Source organism: Myodes glareolus, chromosome 2 (genome assembly GCF_982192425.1).
Source record: "Myodes glareolus chromosome 2, mMyoGla1.1, whole genome shotgun sequence".
NCBI classification, from domain to species: Eukaryota; Metazoa; Chordata; class Mammalia; order Rodentia; family Cricetidae; genus Myodes; species Myodes glareolus.
Genome location: NC_142027.1, coordinates 15638886 through 15660818, shown reverse-complemented (window position 1 = coordinate 15660818; position 21933 = coordinate 15638886). Strand labels below are relative to the sequence as shown.

Genomic DNA, 21933 nt, shown 5'->3' with positions numbered 1-21933 from the left:
TAACAGCCTTGGCTGTCCTAAAACTCGCTTTGTAGACCAGGATGGCCTCGAAGTCCTAGAGGTCCACCTGCCTCTGTCTCCCTAACATTGGGATTAAAGATGTGCACCACTACACCCAGTTCAAGCTTTTATCTTTTGTTCCTGTACTCAGGGATATACTTTGTTGTCTGTTAGTCACAGATAAAACAACCGCTCATTTAGAGGAACAAGGTTAAAGAAATCACAGACATCGTTAGCAGTGGAAAAGAACTTACTTAGCAACATGAGAGAAAGTACCCATAATCTAATAGTAGAGGCAATAAGCAAAGTCAATTACATCCATCCACACTTAAACTTTTCCCATCCCCAGAGGCTGGTTCCAAGTGGATGGTCCCAGAGCCAACAGTACCTCCAGAAAGTCCTGCCTAACAAGAATTCTGCATGCTGAGGACCAGAGCGGAACAGACATATATAATTTCTAATGTAACTCTCAACAAATGGCTTTTATACCATCTGCCTGCCCCAGTTATGAAGGAAGGACACACTCTTGAGACAGGCCAGATATTGTTCCCTGATTTCCCTGAATCACATACCTCCTGTACTGTATCATAGGACCACTAACAGAGCACAGAGAATGGATGACCTCCCACGCCGATCTTCCCATCTTCATTGTGATTTGAATTCCCTCCCCACTATTTTACTGAAAAGTCCCACCAGAAAGTACTCATCCTAACACATCCCATGGCTCCCACTGAGCTGAAATTTAGATCCCGAGTCTCCACACCCCCCGTCAAGACCCTCTGTGCTATATCCCACCATCTCCATTTTCCAGATTTCCTTCTCAACTTGATGGAACTGTGTGTATTCACACTCCTTGTCAGCCAGGAAAGGCAAGCGTTGAGACAAATCCTATCCTTGGTGGTCTCTGGTTACACTGGCCAAGTTTGCCTGGACTGAATGGGAAGGAACAAAGTCTTCAGATAAAGACCCAAAGCCCTTTTCCTCCTTTCCTTCTCACATCCCGAAGCCTGTGGAGTAAATAAAACAACGTTTTCCAGAAATCTCATTTCACCAAAAAGGAGAACAACGAAACCTAGCAAGTTTCTTTTTGTTGTTCTTAAGCTTTAATGTTTTTCAAGGGGATAACACCCCCACGCTCTGTTCTCTTTTATTTTTAAGGCTTTTGCATTTCTAAATGTGCACATCGACTGTGCACGGCACCTTGATTTGTAAGGAGTTCTCACACACTTAGCTCCCTTTGCTCCCCTACACACTCTGCTTCTACTGTCAGGTCACACAGACAGACATGATTCCATGTAACTCTGAGATGTGTAGGAGCCACAAATAGAAAATACGTAAGACTTGTTTCTCTGAGACTTGATATTTAGACATGGCTTCAGCCAAATCTCTCCAATAGCCCATTACGGCGAATGGCTGTTTTTATGTAGTTAAACTAATTATAAGTGATTCATGAAGTTATAGCCAAGTTGTTGCTTCTGCTTTTTGTTTGTTTTTCCATGAAGTCAGTATTCTTTGCTTCTGGTATGGACCAGAGAAAAGATTATTTCCCCCCATAAAAGAGTCCCAGAAGATAATGACTACAGGTCTACCATGATCATTTGTTGTTGTGGCTAAACTGAGCATTGAAAGTTACACTGTATTTTCCTCTCTACTGCTGCAGGTCTATCACAGCGCTTGCATCTTCGTTGGGTAAAGAAAATGAGGCCAAAGCTGCACATTCCCCAGACTCTTGTCTAAAACTTTCAAACTGTTAACAGTGGAAAGAACTGGCTCCTTGGAAGGGAGCCACAGGCGCCACTGTTGGGGAGGCTCCCTCAGGATAGACAAGGATGCCTCTGCCCATCCCACTCCAGTCTCAGGCCAGCAAAAGCCACCCATAAGCATTACCAAATGATGACCAGCATGCTTCAGGTTGCCAGATACAAGGCTTTATGAATCACGGCCTCTCAAAATGTCACTCTCTGCCACACCATGGGTCTCTAGTGCCTGTGTCTACAGGAGGCATAATGGGGTCCTGGTCGAAGTGTTACAGCAAAATAGCACACCCAGGGCAACTTAAACATTGGAAATGTATTTTGTCACACATAGTTCTGGAAGGTGACAAGACCAAGGTACCATGGGTGCTAGTGAGGACTTTTTTTTCTATTTTCTCACTGCATTTTCACAGGACCTCTTTGTATGAGCAAGTCAAGAGACCTGGCTCCCTGGTCTTTCTTTCTATAAGGACATCAATACCACCAGAGGACTCCACCCTCCTGATGTCATCAACGCTAGTCATTTCTGAACAACTCACCTCCAAACCCTATCCAAAAAGGTTGGCCTTACCTATGAACTAGGGCAAAACAGAACCATTTAGCTGGCTAACAGTGTTCAATACATACTTGATAAGGAATAAAGGAAAAAATCTACATGGAATTAATAGAAAGCATAACTAAAAGTGAAGGAGGGCCATATACTTCAACATTGTCTATGTAGAAGAAAAACTGCTAACTACTATACTTGGAAACAGAAGGGACTATATAGGTACCAAACATTTGGAAGGCTGGATAAATATATGGCTAACACAAAGCATGCAAATTAGACCATACTGTCAAAACTATTTCCTCAATCAAACTTCACAAGGTCTCATATGTAGCTAGGAATAGAAGTAAAATATTCAGTTATTGCTGTTTCTCCTGAGTCTTGCCCTTGATCAAGGATACGTCAAGAATAGCACCAATGGAACCAAAGGGACAAAATGCCACTACCAATGATTTCCAAAGTAAATCAATGGCAGGAAATATAAGTCAAGCAGAATGAGACAGAACAAAGGACATGGACAAGCTAATTCCCATTAATTATGGTGTTCTAAATAGGTATGGTCCCCATAGATTTGTGTTTGAACGCTTGGCCCACAGGGAATGGCACAATTAGGAAGTGTGGCTTTGTTGGAGTAGATGTTGGCTTTTTGGATAAGTGTGTCAATGTGGAGGTGGGTTTTAAGGTCTCATACATTTTCAAGTAATACCCCGCATGGACTGTTCCCTTCTGTTGTCTGAGGATCTCAGTCCTTCTCGAGAACCACATCTGCCTGCAAGATGCCATGTTTACTGCCATGAAGACAGCACACAAAACCTCTGAAGCTGTAAGCCAGTCCTAATTAAATGTTTTCCTTTAAAAAGTTGCCTTTGTCATGGTGTCTCTTCCCAGCAATAGAAAACCTAAGACACCCATCAAAGAATCAATATTAAAACACTATACTGTGCTAAGCACTAGTCAATGGTTAAATGCATCTTTAAGAAGCAAAAGCAAAAACATATTTAGTAGGAAAGTTGATTTGGTTAGCAAAAGGTCAAAACGAGGTCTCAGAGTCATGAGTCCAGCTCCTCCTGTCTACCCTAAGCTCAGATTGCTAACAGCTGCCTCTCTGACTAAGCAGATTGCTTCTGAAACATCTGTACTCTAGTCACAGAGATTACAGTGCATACATAAAATAAATTCACCATTATTAGGAGAAAAATACCATTAAAATTTTAGCCCTGTTATTGGTAATAAGTAGGGATGGTTTGTGAGCGTGTGTGTGTTTGCATATCCACCTATGTCCAAGTGTGGGTGATGGCCAAAGGACAGCTTTGGGTGTCAATCATCAGGTGACAAACAGCTATTATTTTTTCCCCTTGAGAAAGGGTTTCTCACTAGCCTAGAACACTCCAAGAAAGATGGCTGACCAGCTGCCTGTCTCAATCTCTCCAACAATGGATTCCATTTGTGCTCCACACTTGGCTTTTCTACATTGAGTTCCAGGGGTGGAATTTTGCAAGCAATTTACTTTTCAAGCCACCTCTCCAGGTCTTTCCATAATATTTTAAAGAAATCTGTGCAATGATGGATGCCAATAAAAGACCGACTTTAAGGTACTAAGCAGAATCATTGGCAATGACTAATTAAGGCAAAGGCAATCAAAATAATGATACTGGTAATGACCTAATAAGTAATATAAGAATTAGTGAAAAGATTGGCTGTAAACAAGTCCATTGAAAAGAACCGATGACATGGGAATTATCGCAACAGAACAGACCTTAAGATTATAACTTAGAAAAATACAAAAATATTATAATTTAACAAAATTGTAAGCAAAGGATGTAGAAAATTGTTAAGACTTATTTTCCTTCTCATTTCAAGCAACAAATCAATCAATGCCATTTAAAATATAAATGTGGAGTTAAAGGAGGAATAAAGGCAAAAGAAATGTGTTCTAGCAACACACACAAAAATTCAGATATATAAATGAAAGCTATTCATTACAAATAACAGGAGAGCTACAATGTGGGGAGTGTCAGGGAGACCCTAAAACACCAATAAGGAATCTTGTCGGCAATGTCTAACTTCAATAAAAGTCATGAGCAATCATCTCCACCCACGCTTCCTTCTTCCCGGTGCTACTTAAAGTCAAGACCCAGGGTGGATCCCAGCCAGCACTCCAGCCAAAACAACTGACCTATTCGGTACCCACTGTACACAAGGTCATGGTGGTCATTCTTCTTGGCTCTGTGCAGTCCTCTGTCTACTGTTAGCAGCCACTCTTCCAGGCCTTGTGGGCTGTCAGACCACACAGCCACATGGATAAGTACCCCGGTACAGGTGCCAAGTTCCTGTGTGGTCAACATGAAGCCACTGAGAACCCCTCCTCCCTGGAATTACAATGGATAACAGCACAACAAGTTGGGATGCCATTCCCAGAAGCACTGGCTGCCAGGTTCCCACCTTCCTAAGTCCCAAGGGGTGCCCATTTTTAGCAGGGAAAAAGGAGTAAACACAGGACAAAGGACAGCATTAACCGGAGAACTATGACTCAGTAAATTCTAGGTCTCGGTCCTCAGTCCTGCCTCCTTCGCTTTGGAAGCGGCAGGACTTTTCCCCTGAGTGAGACAAAACCTTCTCCACACACATAAACTGTTAAGTAGGATCTGTCACTGGGCAATAGAAACTACGTTGTTAACCCTTTCTTAGAGACCATTCTTTGCAGTTTCCAAAACTCTCCGGACTCAACTAATGGGAGCCTCCTTTTACCTTTGGTTCTTCTGGCTCACGTTCCTCCCTCCTTGGACACAGAATCCCACTATGTAGCCAAGTCTGGCCTCTAACTTGTAATCCTCTTGCTTTAGCCTCCCAAGTACTGGGAAGCACAGCTGTGTATAATGCAAAACTCAGCATCCTCCTATGCAGTCACCCAAATTTTAGAATGAAGAGCAATTCTTCCCATGATTTTGCTTCAGCTTCCTTTGGCTCAAGTTGGCCTCATTAAAAAGAAAGCAAACAAACAAATTAAAATGGAACAACAATAACAGCGAAAACAGAAGCAAAAATATTTTCCTTTGCCCTGGTTCGCCATAAGCTCTCTGCCTAGGTCTTTTCTGGAGCTACACATTTATCTTCACCACGTATTCACGCCATTCTTGCAGCAACTCCTGCAATTTGACCTGTCCCTACTATCAGTGATGTCCTTATATTTGTCAAAACAAATATTCTGAAAAAATAAGGAAGAAAAGAAGAAAAGACAGCAAGCCTGCCTAGTAAAATGAGGTATTCTGACAGTGAAAAGCAGACAGATGTGGCTGTCCAGGTCCTAAAATAGCAGAAGAAAGATGATTTGATTTGGAAGATACATATCTCCGACTAATTTCGAGATGAATGGTGATTGTATAGTCCTATGGGCACAGACACCGCCGACACTCAGCCAATGTGAGTAACGCTAATTTCCTGTCGCATGAAAATTATGCCACATGATTCCTATTCATGGTCATGCAAGTGAAACATGCATGCTAAGACATTTCCTCAAGTCAGCCTGGCCACTTCTAAAAGCTTACACTCCTCTCCCTTCAATAACTGAGCTGAAAATGTTCTTTTGGCACGTGGTTATTTTGCACGACAGGCACAAATGGACCTTATTTATTAAACTTCAATCACCATACTTGCGGTCTTATCATTGCCTCTCTTCAGCAATTAACATAGCTTTTCTCCCGCCACGTGATGCAGGCTAGTTCTTATCCTGTCTCTGGCCACTTCATAGCTTTCTCTTCGCTCCCCATAAATGAAATGCTGCAGTTCCCCTAATTCTATTCCCCAGGCTCCTTACCAGAAGCGTCACTAAGTGAGTCAAAGGGACAAACACTTGGCCCAAAGGTGGGTGCTTTGTTAACAAGAATAAAAGAGGGGTTGCGGGTGATGACATCACCACCTCTGTCCTGTCTTTATAGCACTAAGACCACGGGTCATGGCCCTCGTAAGAAGAGAGTCTATGTGGAGGGCACCCTTGACATCCAGAGGTGGATGCTTCAGAGAGGAAGACAGAATTATTGGTTCTTATATCATCTCCATGCATTGAAATATTTTTAATAAGAACGTTTTGTTTCTTTTAAAGATTCTTTTTACATTTACTTATTCTACAGCATATGTATGTTTTGTCTGCATATATGTATGTGTACCACATGCTTGCCTGCCACTCATGCAGTAAACAGAAGGGTGTCAGGTCTCTAGGAACTGAAGGTATCCATGGTTCTGAATCACCACATGGGTGCCTGGAATTGAACCTGCGTCTTCTGAAAGAGCAGCTAGCGCACTAAACTGCTAAGCCACCTCTCTTTCCCCCTCCTTTTTTCTTTTGAGACAAGATCTCCCTGTATAGCTAAGGCTCAGCCTTACAAGTGTAGGGATTACACCAGTGAGCTACCACAGCCAGTTTGAACGCTGTGATTCAAAGGCTTCAGAGAAATCTGAGTCAAACCTCCAGGAAATTTACGAGGGACAATCTTTTGGGACTCCTCGACTCTACTTGCTTCTTGTTTCTCAGATGACAGGATCGTGAACTGGCATGGGACAAGGCAAGCACGCTACATACAAATTACCAGTGTACGTTCAAATTTCCTTCTCATCTCATGAAAAAAAGGATAAAGGGGTGAATTCATCTTTCATCCTAATTAATTTCACTGTAACATCCTTATGACATTTCAAAATGAAATCTATATTTTAGCTCTTTATTAATGTTAAATTTCTGAAATGTGGCATTTCTCTTAGCCGCGCACATCTGACGGGCCACATCACAAGTGTTCAAGCTGCGCATCTAGTTGGTGCCACCACACAGATAAAGCCTGGGGGTTGGAGACTGCACCCCATGGACTGGGGGACAAGGTATTTGGAGTTTTCTGTATGTAGGTTTGTCTGAAATGCAAACCCAGGCTTTACTCTTCTTCAAAAACTACGTCAATAAACAGACTCAGTGACTTTTCATTAGTATAGAATGCAGACCAGATTCAGTAAAAATGACTCAAAACACCTCATGGTTTAGCTGCTTCTTACCCAATGGGCTGGAGATGGTGAGAAAAAGCAGATGAACAACACAAAATAAGACCCACGGGCTCTACCCTGCTTCTCTTCTCTCCCATGGCTGCCCATAAGCAGGCAGTCTGGAGTGGGAAGAAGGACTCTGGCCCAGCATTGCACAAACCACTGACAAAAACAGAAAACAAAGCTACCCAGGCATCACTGAGCTCTCTAATGTCAAAGGTTTAATAACATGTGGCTATTTGCACAAATCTGGGTTTCCATGATGATTCACAGGCACCAGCAGCCACTCACCAGAAAAAGACAAAAGTCTACAACATGAACTGAGTGTGCCTCTTTCTTAAAACCTATTGGAAAAGTATGCTGTGGGAGCTCCTTTGATGTGGTAGTCCCCTCTGTGTGCTGTGATTACCATTAACGAATAAAGAAACTGCCTTGGCCTGTTGATAGGGCAAAACGTAGGTAGGTGGGGAGGACTGGATTGAATGTTGGGAGAAGGAAGGGCGGAGTCAGGGGTTGCCATGGATCCACCGTCAGACACCGATGTGCTGAAACTTTGCTGGTAGGCCACGACCTCATGGGTGATATACAGATTAATAGAAATGGGCTAAATTAAGATGTAAGAGTTAGCCAACAAGAAGCTAGAGCTAACGAGCCAAGCAGTGATTTAATTAATACAATTTCTATATTAATTTCTGTGATTATTTCGGTTCTGGGTGTCTGGGATGAACAAATGGTTCCTTGCAACACTCCTTCTGCTCCTTCAGCCAATAGACTTTAAGACACCAGCCCACTTGGGCATGGCCTCTCATCCTGTAAGTGCAGCTGTAAAGTGTGTGCACATGCTCTCTCTCTCTTGCTTCTGGCTCTCACTTCTGGCTGCTAGACTCTGTTCCTGTTCCCCATTCGTGCCGAGAACTGTTACCAAGGACAGTGGTCTGTGAGTCTCCCCTAAATAAATAACCCATTATTATTCATAATTCTGAACTAGTGTGGGATTACTTTGTGATGTCCACCATCAATAATAGTTGCTAGCACTTTGGGAACTGGGGTAGATAGTTAAAGGGTACAGAGAAGTAGCTGGACAGAGAGAGAACTTCTAAGGCTGTAGAGCACACACGGTAGGACGAGGGGTGGACAACTGTTGGCTATTCCAACACAGCTAGTGGAAAAGGAAAATGAGTGGGAACTGAGCATCTCTAGTCCAAACTTATGAAATCTGAAACATTCCAAAAGCGGACACATCTTGAGAACTGCTCTGAATTTATTTTGGAAGATCTGAATTTATTTCCATCTGATCTTGTGTGACAGGCTGTAGCCCAAATGGAGGAGTGCTACAATTACTACATAAAATAATCTTTGGGCTGTGTGTAATGCACGCAGGAAAGAGGTAAGAATTGCGTATTCACTTGGGGCCCATCCACAAAGCAACTCATTGTGAACATTCAAATATTTCAAATCCTATGAGATCCAAAATACTCTCATCCCAAGCATTTCAGATAAGGCAACCTCAGTCTCTGCTGCCAGTCCCCAGACAGCAATTCACAACTGTACCTTGGTAACTCCAGTTCCAAGAAATATGACAACCTATTCTGATGCCTTCTGGGGTACCAGCCTCAGACATGGTGCATAGATATGCACATAGGCAAAACATCTATATACATGAAATAAAGTTATTTTAAAAAATAAGCATCAACAAGGGATAAAGTAGAAGTGATCTTTTAGTGTAATTTTTAGTATCAGTTTGAATGTTTATTTCAAAGACACAATATTAAGAGAAAAAATTAGAAAATATCAACAGGGGTCTGGAGACATGGCTCAGTGGTTAAGAGCACTGATTGCTCTTCCAGAAGACCCTGGTTCAATTCCCAGCACCCACATGGCAGTTCACAACTGTCTGTAACACTAGTTCCAAGGGACCCATGGCAAAACACCATGAACATAAAATAAAAATAAATCAAAAAAGAAAGAAAAAAGAAAAACATCAACAGTTATAAATAAAACACATCAAAGTGTTTGAACAAAAAAGAAAAAATTATTTATAGCATTTTTAGCCAAATGCTTCCCTAATTGCACAGCCACAGTATAACACATTACACTAAGAAAACTTAAATTTTACCCAGTTTATTAATCATAACAGCATAATTTGTAATTGTGCAAACTGTACGGTAAAGCAAATAAACGTATTAATGGTACAATGGATCATTAGGAACCAAGATATTTTACTACGAGAGAGATCATAAATATAAAATATCAGAATTAATATTTTTAATGAATGCATGTGACCCAACATGAACAAGTGTCTACCATACGGGCCTTACCTCTTGGCAGTACTGCAGGATGCCCTCCTTGGTGCCGATGCATGTTTTGGTCCCTGATGGGTCTGACTCCCACTTTCCGTTCTGCACGTTCATGTGCATGTTGAGTTTGCCGCAGAACATGGCGATCTGGGGTTCTGCCAGCAGCCCGGCATTGCCATCAGTGGGCACCTGAAAGAATAAATAATTCCTAGTTCATTCAAAAATCGTTTCAATTTTTTCCCACAGAAAATTGTGTGATATCTGTTGAAAGGTCCTAATAATAAAGAGGGGTTTCTAAATTAAATATAATCACTGTGGAAGAATTTGCATTCTCATAATCCGCAGTTACTCACACAGAATGTCAGTTCCTCCTTGATGACCAGGTCTGGAGGTGACACTATGCGCCACTTCTTAGCCCTGACAAGATGTTAACAGTGTGCTGAGCAGTAGCTGTATCCAAGGGCGTTTTCGCTTGTTTTGTTTTGAGACAGGGTCTCTCTATGTCTTGCTACTCATTCTGTAGACCAGGCTGGCCTCAAACTCAGAGATCCACCTGCCTCTGCCTCCTGAGTGCTGAGACTATAGGCATGTGGCACCCACCATGCCCAGCTTGTACCTGAGTTTTTATTAGAAGATTACACTGGAAAATCAACCATTCGGGAATGTAACAAAATACACGGACCATCACACCAGGTTTCCCCAGGGCAGTCCTTGGTAGCCACTTTTATCATTACTTTCCTCCAGTAGTAGGTGTGTGTGTGCCTGAGTGTGAGTGTGTGCACGTGCCTGCCTATGCATGCATACGTGAGTGCAGGCCAGAAGCCAACCTCAGACATTACACTTCAAGCACTGTCCATCTGTCTTTAAGATGGTGTGTGTGTGTGTGCATGTGTGTGTGTGTGTGTGTGTGCGCACGTCTACCTATGCATGCATATGTGAGTGCAGGCCAGAGGCCAAACTTAGACATTACACTTCAGGCACTGTCTACCTGTCTTTAAGATAGTGTGTGTGTGTGTGTGTGTGTGTGTGCATGTGTGTATGCGCACACATGTACATGTGTGTGCTTGTTTGTGCATGTGTGTGTTTATGCACATGTGTGTGCGTGTCTGTGTGTGCATGCCGGCCTATGCATGCATACATGAGTGGAAGCCAGAGGCCAACCTCAGACATTACACTTCAGGCACTGTCCACTTGCCTTTGAAAGTGTGTGTGTGTGTGTGTGTGTGTGTGTGTATGCACGTGTGTGTATGCGCGTGCGTGTGCATGTGTGTGCCTGTGGATGCATGCATGTATGAGTACAAGCCAGAGGCCAACCTCAGACATTACATTTCAGGCACTGTCCACTTAGCTTTGAGAGTGTGTGTGCGTGTGTATGTATGAACATGTGTGTATGCCTGTGTATGTGCATATGTGCGTGTGTGCCTGCGGAAGCATGCATATGTGAGTGCAAGTCAGAGGTCAACCTCAGACATTACATTTCGGTCACCATCCGCCTGTCTTTGAGACAGAATCTCTCGTTGGTTGAAACCTGGCTAGCGGCTGCCCTGGCTGTTCAGAAAAACCCAGGAATTTTGCCTGTCTCAGTCGTTCCAGCACCGGGATTACAAGGGCTCATACCTGGCTATTTTTTTCTTTAACTTAGCTTTGGGAGTAGGATGTAAATCATAGCCCATCTAAGCACTTTACCAACTGCGCTACAGTTCCAGCCCTGTCTTGGCTCACAGAGTGCTCGTGCCCCGTGGCCCCTACCACGAAACAAATAAACAACATCTCATCCAGAGCTCAGCAGAGCATCTGCCCTAGTAAATTCAGAACAGGCCTTGGCTTTGACCGCTGCAGGCAGTCTGCCATTTCAGGAGACTTTGAAAAGTGTGCTTTCTGTATTAGAGTCCTTCTGTTCACTGGCGGTTCTCCCCCTGCCCCAACTCTCTTAGATAAAGAGTAGACAGAATCTACTATGAGTCCAGACATTCCTATCTTCTGATCTTTCAGACCTTCAGCCTCCATTGCTAGAATCACAACTGTACTATCCTGTCTAGTTAGGGGAAAAAATAAAATTTATATGGGAATATTGGAGCGCTGAAATCTGTCCTACCTCATCCAAAAGGTCTGCCAGAGATGAAAACTAAATCCAGGAAAAGAATTACTAGAAACCAAGCAATCAAAAGAAGAAGCAATGTAATTCCTCCCCAGTGAAAGCCCTGCTGAGGAAACTGAGCTGCACCCCAGAGAGACTCAACTTCCCCCAGCAGCCACTCCCACAGCCCCTTTCTGGGTGATTCCTGAGGTAATCCCAAAAGCTAGTCAGGGAAGAGAAAGAGAAAAAAGAAAAGAAAAAAAAAGTCAAATTGCCTGGATAGAGGATTTCAGTTTAAGACATTTCTTTCCACAGAAATGTGACAAGGACCAAACATCTGTCCTAACATTTGCCAGTTGGGTATCTTGTCTGCCACAACAGAGGATTTGGGTCTTTAACAAAACAACAGCAAATGAGGGGACTCTGGGCTGACTCGTGGAAGGAAGGGCTACAGTGAGCAGGCTGCACAAATCTGTGTCTCAAGCCCGGGGTGCTTAGGTCCTTCAAACAGCAGCTGACACCACAAGGTCAGACCACCTACAGAGCAGCTGCGACCCCTCAACTCTTCCACAGGAGCCCCCAGGATCTCTCACCACCGCCAGGAAGCTGGAAAACCCATTCTCCCCCAGATGCAGAGCAATGCCCAACACAGAACGTTCTTGACCTTAACAGTCACCTGATGGATTATAAAGGAAATTCAATACCTGGATCCTATAGAGCGAAATATGAATCTTGCCAATTCACTGAAACAAGCAGATGGGGTAATAATATGGCAAGAGAGTTCAAGAACGTGGAATCAGAACCAGACACCTGTGGGTAAAGCCCTGGAGTGGAGGTTGGGACAGGGGCGGGGTTTGGGGGGTCAGAGGAAGAAGCGTTCAACACAAACCTCATTGTGTTCCCTACCATGCTTTATTCTGTCCACTCTTAGCGGGCCTCAGCATCTTATCCCTAACTAAAGAGAAGTTACAGAACATTTAATTCATCAAAGTTGGTGAATATTTTATCAAAAGAATCTCATCCTCTATTTCGGGATCTCCTGCACCTCTACTTCCTCACAAGATCTTGCTATCCTAGGTTAGGTGATAGGCCACCTCAGTGGATACAAATGCAGGAGATTTCCTTCCTCCTTCAAAGAAAATGTAAACAACAAGTTCTCTCCAGAGACTGTCAGGGCCCAAGAAAGTCCTCATGGTCCTCCCCACTTCCTGGTAATCATGACCACACGCAGTCCGTCCATTCTCACAGTGTATTAGTTACAATTTGGTCTATGCAACAAACAAAGCATGTCAGAAATGGTGATGTATGACATCCAGAACAAGGTTCCCTCATTGTTGGGCAGAAGCAGAAAGCTCAGACCTTCTTCAGGGCCACACCAGCAAGCCTGGAAATAGTCCACACCACAATGACACCATCTGGCTGCAGCCATGCTGACAAGAGGAATGTAGCTTTAAGAGAGACCCAGAGCCTGAACCACCTAAAAGGTGCCCCTAAGTCCCCCACTCACAGAAACGGAAATGGTAACTTCTTGTTGCTTTAAGCAATTAAGTTTGAGGTGACCGGTCACACAGCAAGAAACACTAAGGTGTTTGGCTTTTCTCCAGCTCATCACTAGCAACCTCTGAGCTCCTTTACCAAGCACAGTAAATGAGAAACAAAAATCCCTTCCTCACTTCCCTTCGCATTATTGCCCTCTAGAGCAGGGGGTCAGAGAGCTTCCTGAAAGGGCCAGACAGTGCACACATAAGGCTCATGGGCCAGCCTCTTTGGTGACTTTACAATCTTATCGCTATAGGTCAGAAACAGCCTTAAACAACACACAAAGGGATGGGCAGTCTTCCCCCATGAATACCTGTATTTACAAAGGAGACAGTAGGCCCGATCCAGCCCCTCCACCTTCCATCTGATGGTGATTTAAACACTGACTACCAACATCTTCCATGTCTTCTTTAAATTTTATTTTGTGTTATGGGAGGATAAGGGGTGTGGGGGCCATTGCCCTGGCACATGTGTTAAAGAACAACTTGCATGTGATTTCTCCTTCCCCCACGTGGGTCCCAGGCAGTCAAACCCAGGTCCTCAGACATGGTGGTGCCTTTGCCTGTTGACCCATCTTGCTGGTCCAATCACTAGTGTCTTAACCTGATGCAAGAGAATTGTTTGTAATCTGTCAATCATGTTTTAAATAAATGCTGATTGGCCAGGCAGGAAGTATAGGTGGGAAAACCAGACAGGAAGTAGAAATGATACAATGAGAACAGGAGAATTCTGGGAAGGAGAAAGTCGATTCCTTCCACTCCTGCCCAGATCACCGAAGCAGCAGGATGTGATCTGCCCCATGGAAAAAGGTACTGAGCCACATGGCTAAAATAGATCAGAATAATGGGTTAATATAAGTCATAAGAGCTAATAAAAAGACTGACCTAATGGGCCAATCAGCTTTATAACTTATGGAGACCTCTGTGTGATTTTCTTTGGGGCTAAACAGCTGGGGGAACTGGGCAGGATATAAACCCCAACAAGCAGGCCCCCTTCATGTTACATTAAAACCCCTGGAATCAGTTTACATTCTCATCCTTGAGCCGACTGATCTCAAAGGTTACCTATAACTCCCATCTGAGAAACCTACAAGGAGGCTTTCCTTAGCACCTGTTCCTGCTGGCCTTGTTTGCCAAGGGTGAACTCTTCTGCCTTAGAAGTCCGTCTTTGACATCTGTCATGGTGAATTATCCCAGTTCTTCTCCAACCACCTCATTTCTGAGTCCCTATTCTCTACTTCCATTCACAGCTTAAGACATTCTTTTCTTTTTTTCCTTTTTTTTGTTTTATTTTTTGGTTTTTTTTTTCGAGACAGGGTTTCTGGGTAGCTTTGAGGCCTGTTCTAGAACTTGCTCTGTAGACCAGTCTGACTTTGAACTCACAAAAGTCTACCTGTCTCTGCCTCCTGAGTGCTGGGATTAAAGGTGTGTGCCACCACCTAAGCATTCTTAATGACGTTTCTCTTTTGTCTAAGAGGCCTTCACATTTCAGAAGATGCTGTACACTGAAGATCAAAGCATTAAGCAGGGTCAGATGGCCAGATAATAAAAGCATTGTAGCTTGTCCTAGATGAAGTGTTTCCAGATTGAGTTGTTTTGTTTTTGTTTTCGTTTGGTTGGGTTTTTTTATGTTGGTTTTTCTTTAATTGACTAAATTTGTTCTCTGACACTTTTACACATGTATATGATGTGTTTTGTTTTCTCTCAACCCTGTGGTAATTTGAATAGGAATGGCCCCATAGGCTCATAGACTTGAATGCTCGGTTACCAGGGACTGGCACTATTTGGAAGCATGACCTCATTGGAGTAGGTGTGGCCTTGTTGGAAGAAGTGTGTCACTAGGGGTGGGTTTTGAGATTTCAAATGCTCAAACCAGGTCCAGTGTCATTCTCTCTTCCTGTTGTTTGCCAAATCAGATGTAGACTCTTGGCTCCTTACCAGCATCATGTCTGCTTGCATGCCACCAAGCTTCCTACCGTGATGATAATGGACTAAGTCTCTGAACTGTAAGCCAGCCCCAATTGAATATCTTTCTTTATAAGAGTTGCCATGGTCACAGTGTCTCTTCACGGTAATAGAAACCCTAAGACACACCCTCTCTTATCTCTCTCCACTTTCACCATGCCCTTTCCACTCCATACGTCCTTTCTCTACATGCATGTCTTTTTGCTTTATTTCCCATTGATTTTTAATTAACTAGGGGTATCAATATAGCCATGGATTCAGAATGATCCATGATAGCCTGTTGGGCTCAGTCACTGATACAGACAATGACTGTCTTCTCTTTCCCCCTTCTCCTGCAATCTATCAGTTAACAATATTTCAACAGAGAAGTGCTGGGCCCCAGGAGCACCCCCACCATACGCCATCCATGATTACCTGGTGAAAGGCCTTGTATTGCGCAGACCTAGCAGCTAAATCCAGTCAAGTCCTTGTCAAAAATGGGACAATTGCTCATGTTACCTGGTCTTACTTTTTAAAATTAAGTCTATCTAATAAATTCTGCTTCATTTTCTTAAACTCAGTTCCTAAATTTCCTTTTCTAACTGCCACACTTCTCTATGTCATCCTTCCTCTTACCGTTACAATTATTTTTATGTCATCTGCTTGTATAATATAGGTGTTTAGACTAGAAAATATATGCTTTTGCTCTTTTCAGGTTTTCTACCCAAAGGGATTTTATATTGTAGTGGTTAATCTTCATCATCAATTGGACTTAGAATCTCCCTGGAGATGTACCTCAGGGTGTGTCTATGAGTGCTTTCCCGCACAGGTTTAAGGAGCAAAGATCCACCCTGAACACTGACAGCGTCATCCTCTGGACTGTGGTCACAGGCAAAATAAAAAGGAGAAAATATACTGACTCCAGTATTCATCTCTCCCCTTTTCCTTACTGTGTGTTCTCCTTCTGCCAAGAGTTCCCACCATGATGGACGGTCCCCCTCATGCAGAGCCAGGACAACTCTTCCTTTCTTAGGCTGTTTTGGCCAGCCCTACTGTCTCAGCAACAAGAAATGCAACTGATACAAATATTCACTGTGAAAGTAAATATGTAGAAAACGCTTCAACCGTATTTCCATAAAGTTGAGCCAGCACAGGGCTCCGTTCAATTTAAACTCTAGTTCCTCCAAAATGACAGTACATTACTGAACTGGGAACTGCTTTCTATTTATATAAAGAATTGCTTTATATAACATCTTGCTACCTTTCACAAATGTTTGCTTAAAACAAAATTCCACGTTTCTCATGGAAAATTATTTTCCAAATCAACAGCTATGGCATAACGACTGGAACAATTAGATCAAACACACAGATTGAACCAGAAGCCTTTCCGTTCTTCCTGTAGCCCACCTACAAAGCCCGGGTTTGAAGCAACACATCCTCGGCCCTGCTAATTAACACAAGACAACACAGGGCATCCTCGCCTGCATCTGTCAACAGGCTGGTTGCTGAAAGCAATACAGCCTCAGCACCAGCCAAGAGGAAAGCAGCACCATCTGATAAGGGGGCCACACAGAACATAATACCTTGCTGTCCCCCACCAGTCCGGACAGGTTTACTCAAACCGTTTTTCCTGAACAAAGCCTCTAGGAAGAAACTTAATGAATCCCATGTCATGTCCTTCTTAAGAGCTGGGAGTATGCACATCCACGAAATGGAAGCCTTTGGGTCCCAGAATAACTGCCGTCAGATTTGTGCTCTCAGAGACAACTGGAAGACAACCACTCCCCACTTCCCAAACTATCTCCCTGCGCAGAAAAGAAACAGACACAACTTAGTAAATGGGGACTGTGACCAGCGGAATAACTGCTTCTTCTTAACCATCAAGTTACTTTTTCAGAAACGCAAGACAACACTGAAGACTAGAACCCTATACACTGAAGGCGGTCCTTCACGATTCGTGCATTTTGGGGAGGCTAAATATGGAAATACTCCTTGTCGCCTGTATAGCTTGTCACTGGCATCCTGAAACTGGAAATACTTTCCCATGAGAAAACCGTGTTCAGTGCCAATGAACAAAACAACCAGCTGCAACAGTGGGTTAATCCATGGCTTCAAAAGCAAGAGGCCACTTCCAGAACTCTGAGCTAGACCAACGGAGATGCTACACTGCCAAACTTTCTGGAAACAAACTTTTGCCATCAGGGGCGGAAAAAAAGGTTTTGTTTGTTTGTTTGATTGTTTGCCCCCCCCCCCCCCCGCCCCGACTCCAAGCCACAAAACAGAGAGCAAAGAAATGCAATGGTCTCTCCTAACAGCACTGTGGCTACAAGTCGGCCTTAAATAGGCACAGCTGAAATACAGGTAAACATAGACTCAATGTGGACCAATCTGCAGGGGTGAAAGTGGAAGCCCACACAAACAATTGCTACAATTTACAATGAAGCACTGAGGCCGCTTCTGGACTGCTTTCTGTCTGTCCTTCAAACACAGTGTTCCTTTTCTCCAAGAACTTTCTCTCCTCCTCATTATCAAGATGAAAATTCCTTAAAGAGCAGGTCTGGCAGCATTCTTCACCCGGGTCCCAGCTAAGAGGGGCTGGAACAAGGAGCCCTCTGTTTCCCTGGCTAAAACGTCCAGCTTGGCAAGACAGGGTCCGGATCCATAGCTTGGCTGAGTCTGTGGATTTATGCCGTTTCAAGCTTTCCAGCTAATGAAGACCATCTGGTTTCTACATCCAAACAGCCGTTTCACCGGCCGGAATAACTCTCACATGGTGAAGTATTGGTACTTTTTTCTTTGGGTGGGATTCTTAAACAGGACAGAGTCCATTTCTATCCCACCCTTGGTTTTCCTGGAAGAACTGTGGTGTGCTCATCACCTGTGCACAGTTCAATTACATTCCTCTCTCTCTCTCTCTCTCTCTCTCTCTCTCTCTCTCACACACACACACACACACACACACACACAAGTCTACACTCTGAGTTACTTTTAAATTCAACACCAAAAGCATTCTCCATTTTCAAGTGTAAAGAAATGATTTCCATAATCACAATCTAGGAAGTTTGCCGGTGAACTCCCTTTAAAGATCAATAATCATGAGCAAATTTTCATCCTCCAACCAAAGGAAAAGAAACAGGGAGGGAGGGTCTCGTTGACAGTGACATCCACAGAGAGCATCTGTAGTTGCTCATGTTATTACTGACTTAAAACTGGAACTTAAATTAGAGTCACAGACGGGAAAGCATCTGTATAAATCATTCATGCCAACTCGAGCAAGAAAAGGCTAAGATTTCACCCATAGCCCAAGTTCCAGAGGCAGAGAAAAGGGCTGACTGTAGTCTGTCAAGAGCTCGTTTGGCATGATCAGGCTGACTCTCATATTAAAACAGGGCTTTGCCCTGGTTTGTCCATGTATGGATGTGTGGTGAGAAAGGACAGAATTGCCACCTAAACCCATACAGAAAAGTGAACCAGTGTAACTGTTTCTGAGCCTAGAAAGAATCTGTCACAAAAGTGAGTAGAGAGAGAGTGAGTGGAAAGAAAAAAATCCTTTCAAAGAATTAATGTATGTATTTTTCACTCCTGGAAACTTGTCATTCTTTTGGAGTTCCTTCCTGACAGAGCTTCAAATTACACGGTATAACTCTTAGAAGGCTTTCAAAGACTCTGTGGAAACCGAGCTCTTCGAGGGTTGCTGAGCACAGGGGTTCTCAACTTGGCCCCAAACTCCATCTCATCTCAAGGCTAGTGAAGCATGCTCCCCGTCGGCACGCAGTAGGAAATCAAGAGGTCCATCAATAGAAATGTCGGTTATTCAACACCCAGGAGATTAACAACCAGTGCCGAAAGCTTGCATTATAGGTAGGCCTCAGAGAGGCTGGTGGCCCAGCTGCTTACGCATAAGATAAACAGATTAAAAATTGTAATTTTTAAAATAGAAGTGTCTGTGCGGTAACCAAAGAATTAGGTTCAAAATCAGTTTTTAATCCAGTGAATTCCTATTTAGTCCTTATTTCTTTAAGCCTATAACAATACTTCCTATAAGGAATAATTCCTTCAAAGAAGCACTCTGCACAGACACAACACTGATGAAACCCAACGACAACAACATTCAATTTGCAATGCTGTTGATCCAATAGCCTAATGGCAATTTCCTTTAGGCTATCTTTAAGCCCTGCCAAAGAGCAGGACCTCGCCCACTTCTATATCTAACCTAGCAACCTGAGTAACAAAAACCCTATTCTCCACCTATGGAAGGCCCAATAGTGCTATCAGATAGGATTGGAGGCCTATAGTTTATAGTCCTCAACCTGCTCTAACTGCCTTACTTCATATTTTCACCAATGTATTTTTAAAATGCCTTGGATTTTTAAATTTTTTTCTGCATTGCCAAGTGCATTCTTGACAAGCTCTCTGCCCCTGAGCTACAGAACCAGGATTGGAGTTTGTTGCTGTTTTATTTGTTTGTTTCCTTGCTTTTCTGAGACAACCTCAAGTAGTCCCACCTGACCTAAGTAGCAGAGAATGACCTTGAACTTCAGATCTTCTTGCCTCTACCACCCAATTGCTGAGAATCTGATGCTGTAAGAGTGAAATTCCTTCCAGAGCTGTTAAAACACTGAAGCTAAATTTTGGGGTGTGCTGTGACTGTACAGCATTATTGTGGCAAGAGAAACTAACATGGCCCGTCACACCTGTAATAGAAACAGCTAAGACGCTGTCTTATTTCAAATGGTAGAAGTGTTCCCAAAATGATTTAAGGTTGGGAGGCAAAGACAGGCAGATTTTTGTGAGTTCAAGGCCAGCCTGGAATACAAGAGCTAGCTCCAGGACGAGCTCCAAAGTTACAGAGAAACCCTGTCTCAAAGAAAGATTTAAGGACCCTTGTATTCTCAAGCGAATAATTCTTTGTTTTGTTTTGTTTGAGACAGGGTCTTTTTGCATAGCCCTGGCTGTCTATGTAGATCAGGCCCACAAAGATCTGGCTACCTCTACCTTCAGAGTGCTGTAATTAAAGGTGTGTAGCCACCACACCTAGCTGAATAATTCTTTGAAATAGTTTAAGGCAGATTTGTTAGGATTTTGAGAGTTCAAGACAAAAGCAGTCACAGTTAACACTCTGAGCAGAAAGGCTCAGAAAACCCCCCAGCAATCTTTGTCATTCACATTCAGGGAAACATTAGTGAGAGGAAGTAACTGCCATAGTTTAGGTTTGGGGTGTCCCTAAAACGCCCCTGTGGAAGGCTTGGCTGCCACTTGATGTCACTGCCAGGAAATAGGGGAACCTTTCAGAACTAGCAAGTCAGGTCATTCAGTATGCCTTTGAAAGGGGAAAGAGACATAGGGACGCCAGTAAGACCCCATCCAGCCTCTCTCCTTCCCCTTCCCCATGATGGACTGTGTCAACTGAGCCCTAAAGCACCAGGTCCAAGACCCAAAATAAACCTTATCCTCCTCTGAAGTTTATTCTCTTGGGGAATTTGTCAAAACGATTGAAACCTAATACAGGGACCTTGGAGGCAAACACTTTATTTTTCAGGAGACTGCAAGGAAAATGAAAGTAGCTGATATGAAAATATGAGTCACTGAAACAGATGGATAACCATCCCTTGGCACTTCAAAACAGACTGAACTATACAGGGTGGATGAGGTTGGCATATTCCCAAAAGTCAAACCTTGTAAGAAAAAACCCATATGAACACTCCTCCTGACCCTCACCCCCACCCTGCCATTTTAAGACACTTGCTGCTGAGGAACCTCTATTTCTGCCCCACAAAACCCTGCACCTCACTTATAAATTAGTCTTTGTTTAAAGATGAACAACAGCAGAAACTTGTGTTCATCTAACTTACCTGCGGGTTTTCTCCCTGCCATATTTTCTACAAGACTATGGACCTTACTGCACCCAGTAAAAAAGCAAGTAAAGACCTTTGCTCCCTTGCAGAGCTAGGACTGTGTTGCAGCTCTGCTCCCTTATGGCTCCACTGCCTGCATAAGCGCTAATCACAAGTAAGGAGGCTTACGAAGAAGGAGGAAGCCAGTGGAAGACAGGGAACACGGTAACTGACCTTGTCAGTGATATTGAAGCATATCCTGTCTCTCGCTGATTTTACTTCATCCACACCATCCCTTGGACCATGAAAATCTCAACTACCCAAGGCACCGAATAGCACCCTTCTAAGCATGAACGGCTATAAACATCCTATATGTAATGTATGACATGACTTAGGATCAGCAATGATGCATGAGCCATAGTATGCTGGTTCTCACACCTACATCAGAAAATGAAAAATCAAAGTCAAGGCAATATTGTTCTTAAATGCAAGCATTGGTGCTTATAGGAAGATGTCAATAATATGTCAATCAAATATTGCAAAGTTTTAGCTCTGATAATTATGCGGTCCTCTTTTTATTCTCTTTCTTTTGGACTTCGGCAAACACACGATTTGGCTAAAGAAGAATTTTTTAGTTGCATATATTTGTTCCACCCAATATACACTCAGAAGGAAATACTTCAGATGGGGAAGCAATGTTTATTAAGTAGACTGTATTTCTACTTATACTTTACACGAAGCCGTGTGAACATAAATCCGGTACTAACCGTGACAAGTGGCATGCCAAGTTCATCAGCAAACATGCCACTGTGCCCACTGTCCACTATGTGAAAGCAGCATATGCTGAAACGGGTGTGGCATGCCAGTGAGGAAGAGCAGCGATAATTTTATTCCATGAACCCACTGAGACACAGTGGATC

The 21933-nt window shown here is 43.3% G+C and overlaps 1 protein-coding gene across 6 annotated transcripts in view; it reads right to left on the bottom strand.

Annotated features, from left to right (window-relative positions):
- Window positions 1-21933, bottom strand: part of App (amyloid beta precursor protein) — a 228801-nt gene that overhangs the window by 163563 nt on the left and 43305 nt on the right. For all 6 annotated transcript variants that reach the window (XM_048422327.3, XM_048422326.3, XM_048422328.3 and 3 more), the window contains exon 2: window positions 9642-9809. In XM_048422327.3, the coding sequence (XP_048278284.2) occupies window positions 9642-9809 (168 nt within the window). The remainder of the gene's footprint in view (window positions 1-9641; window positions 9810-21933) is intronic.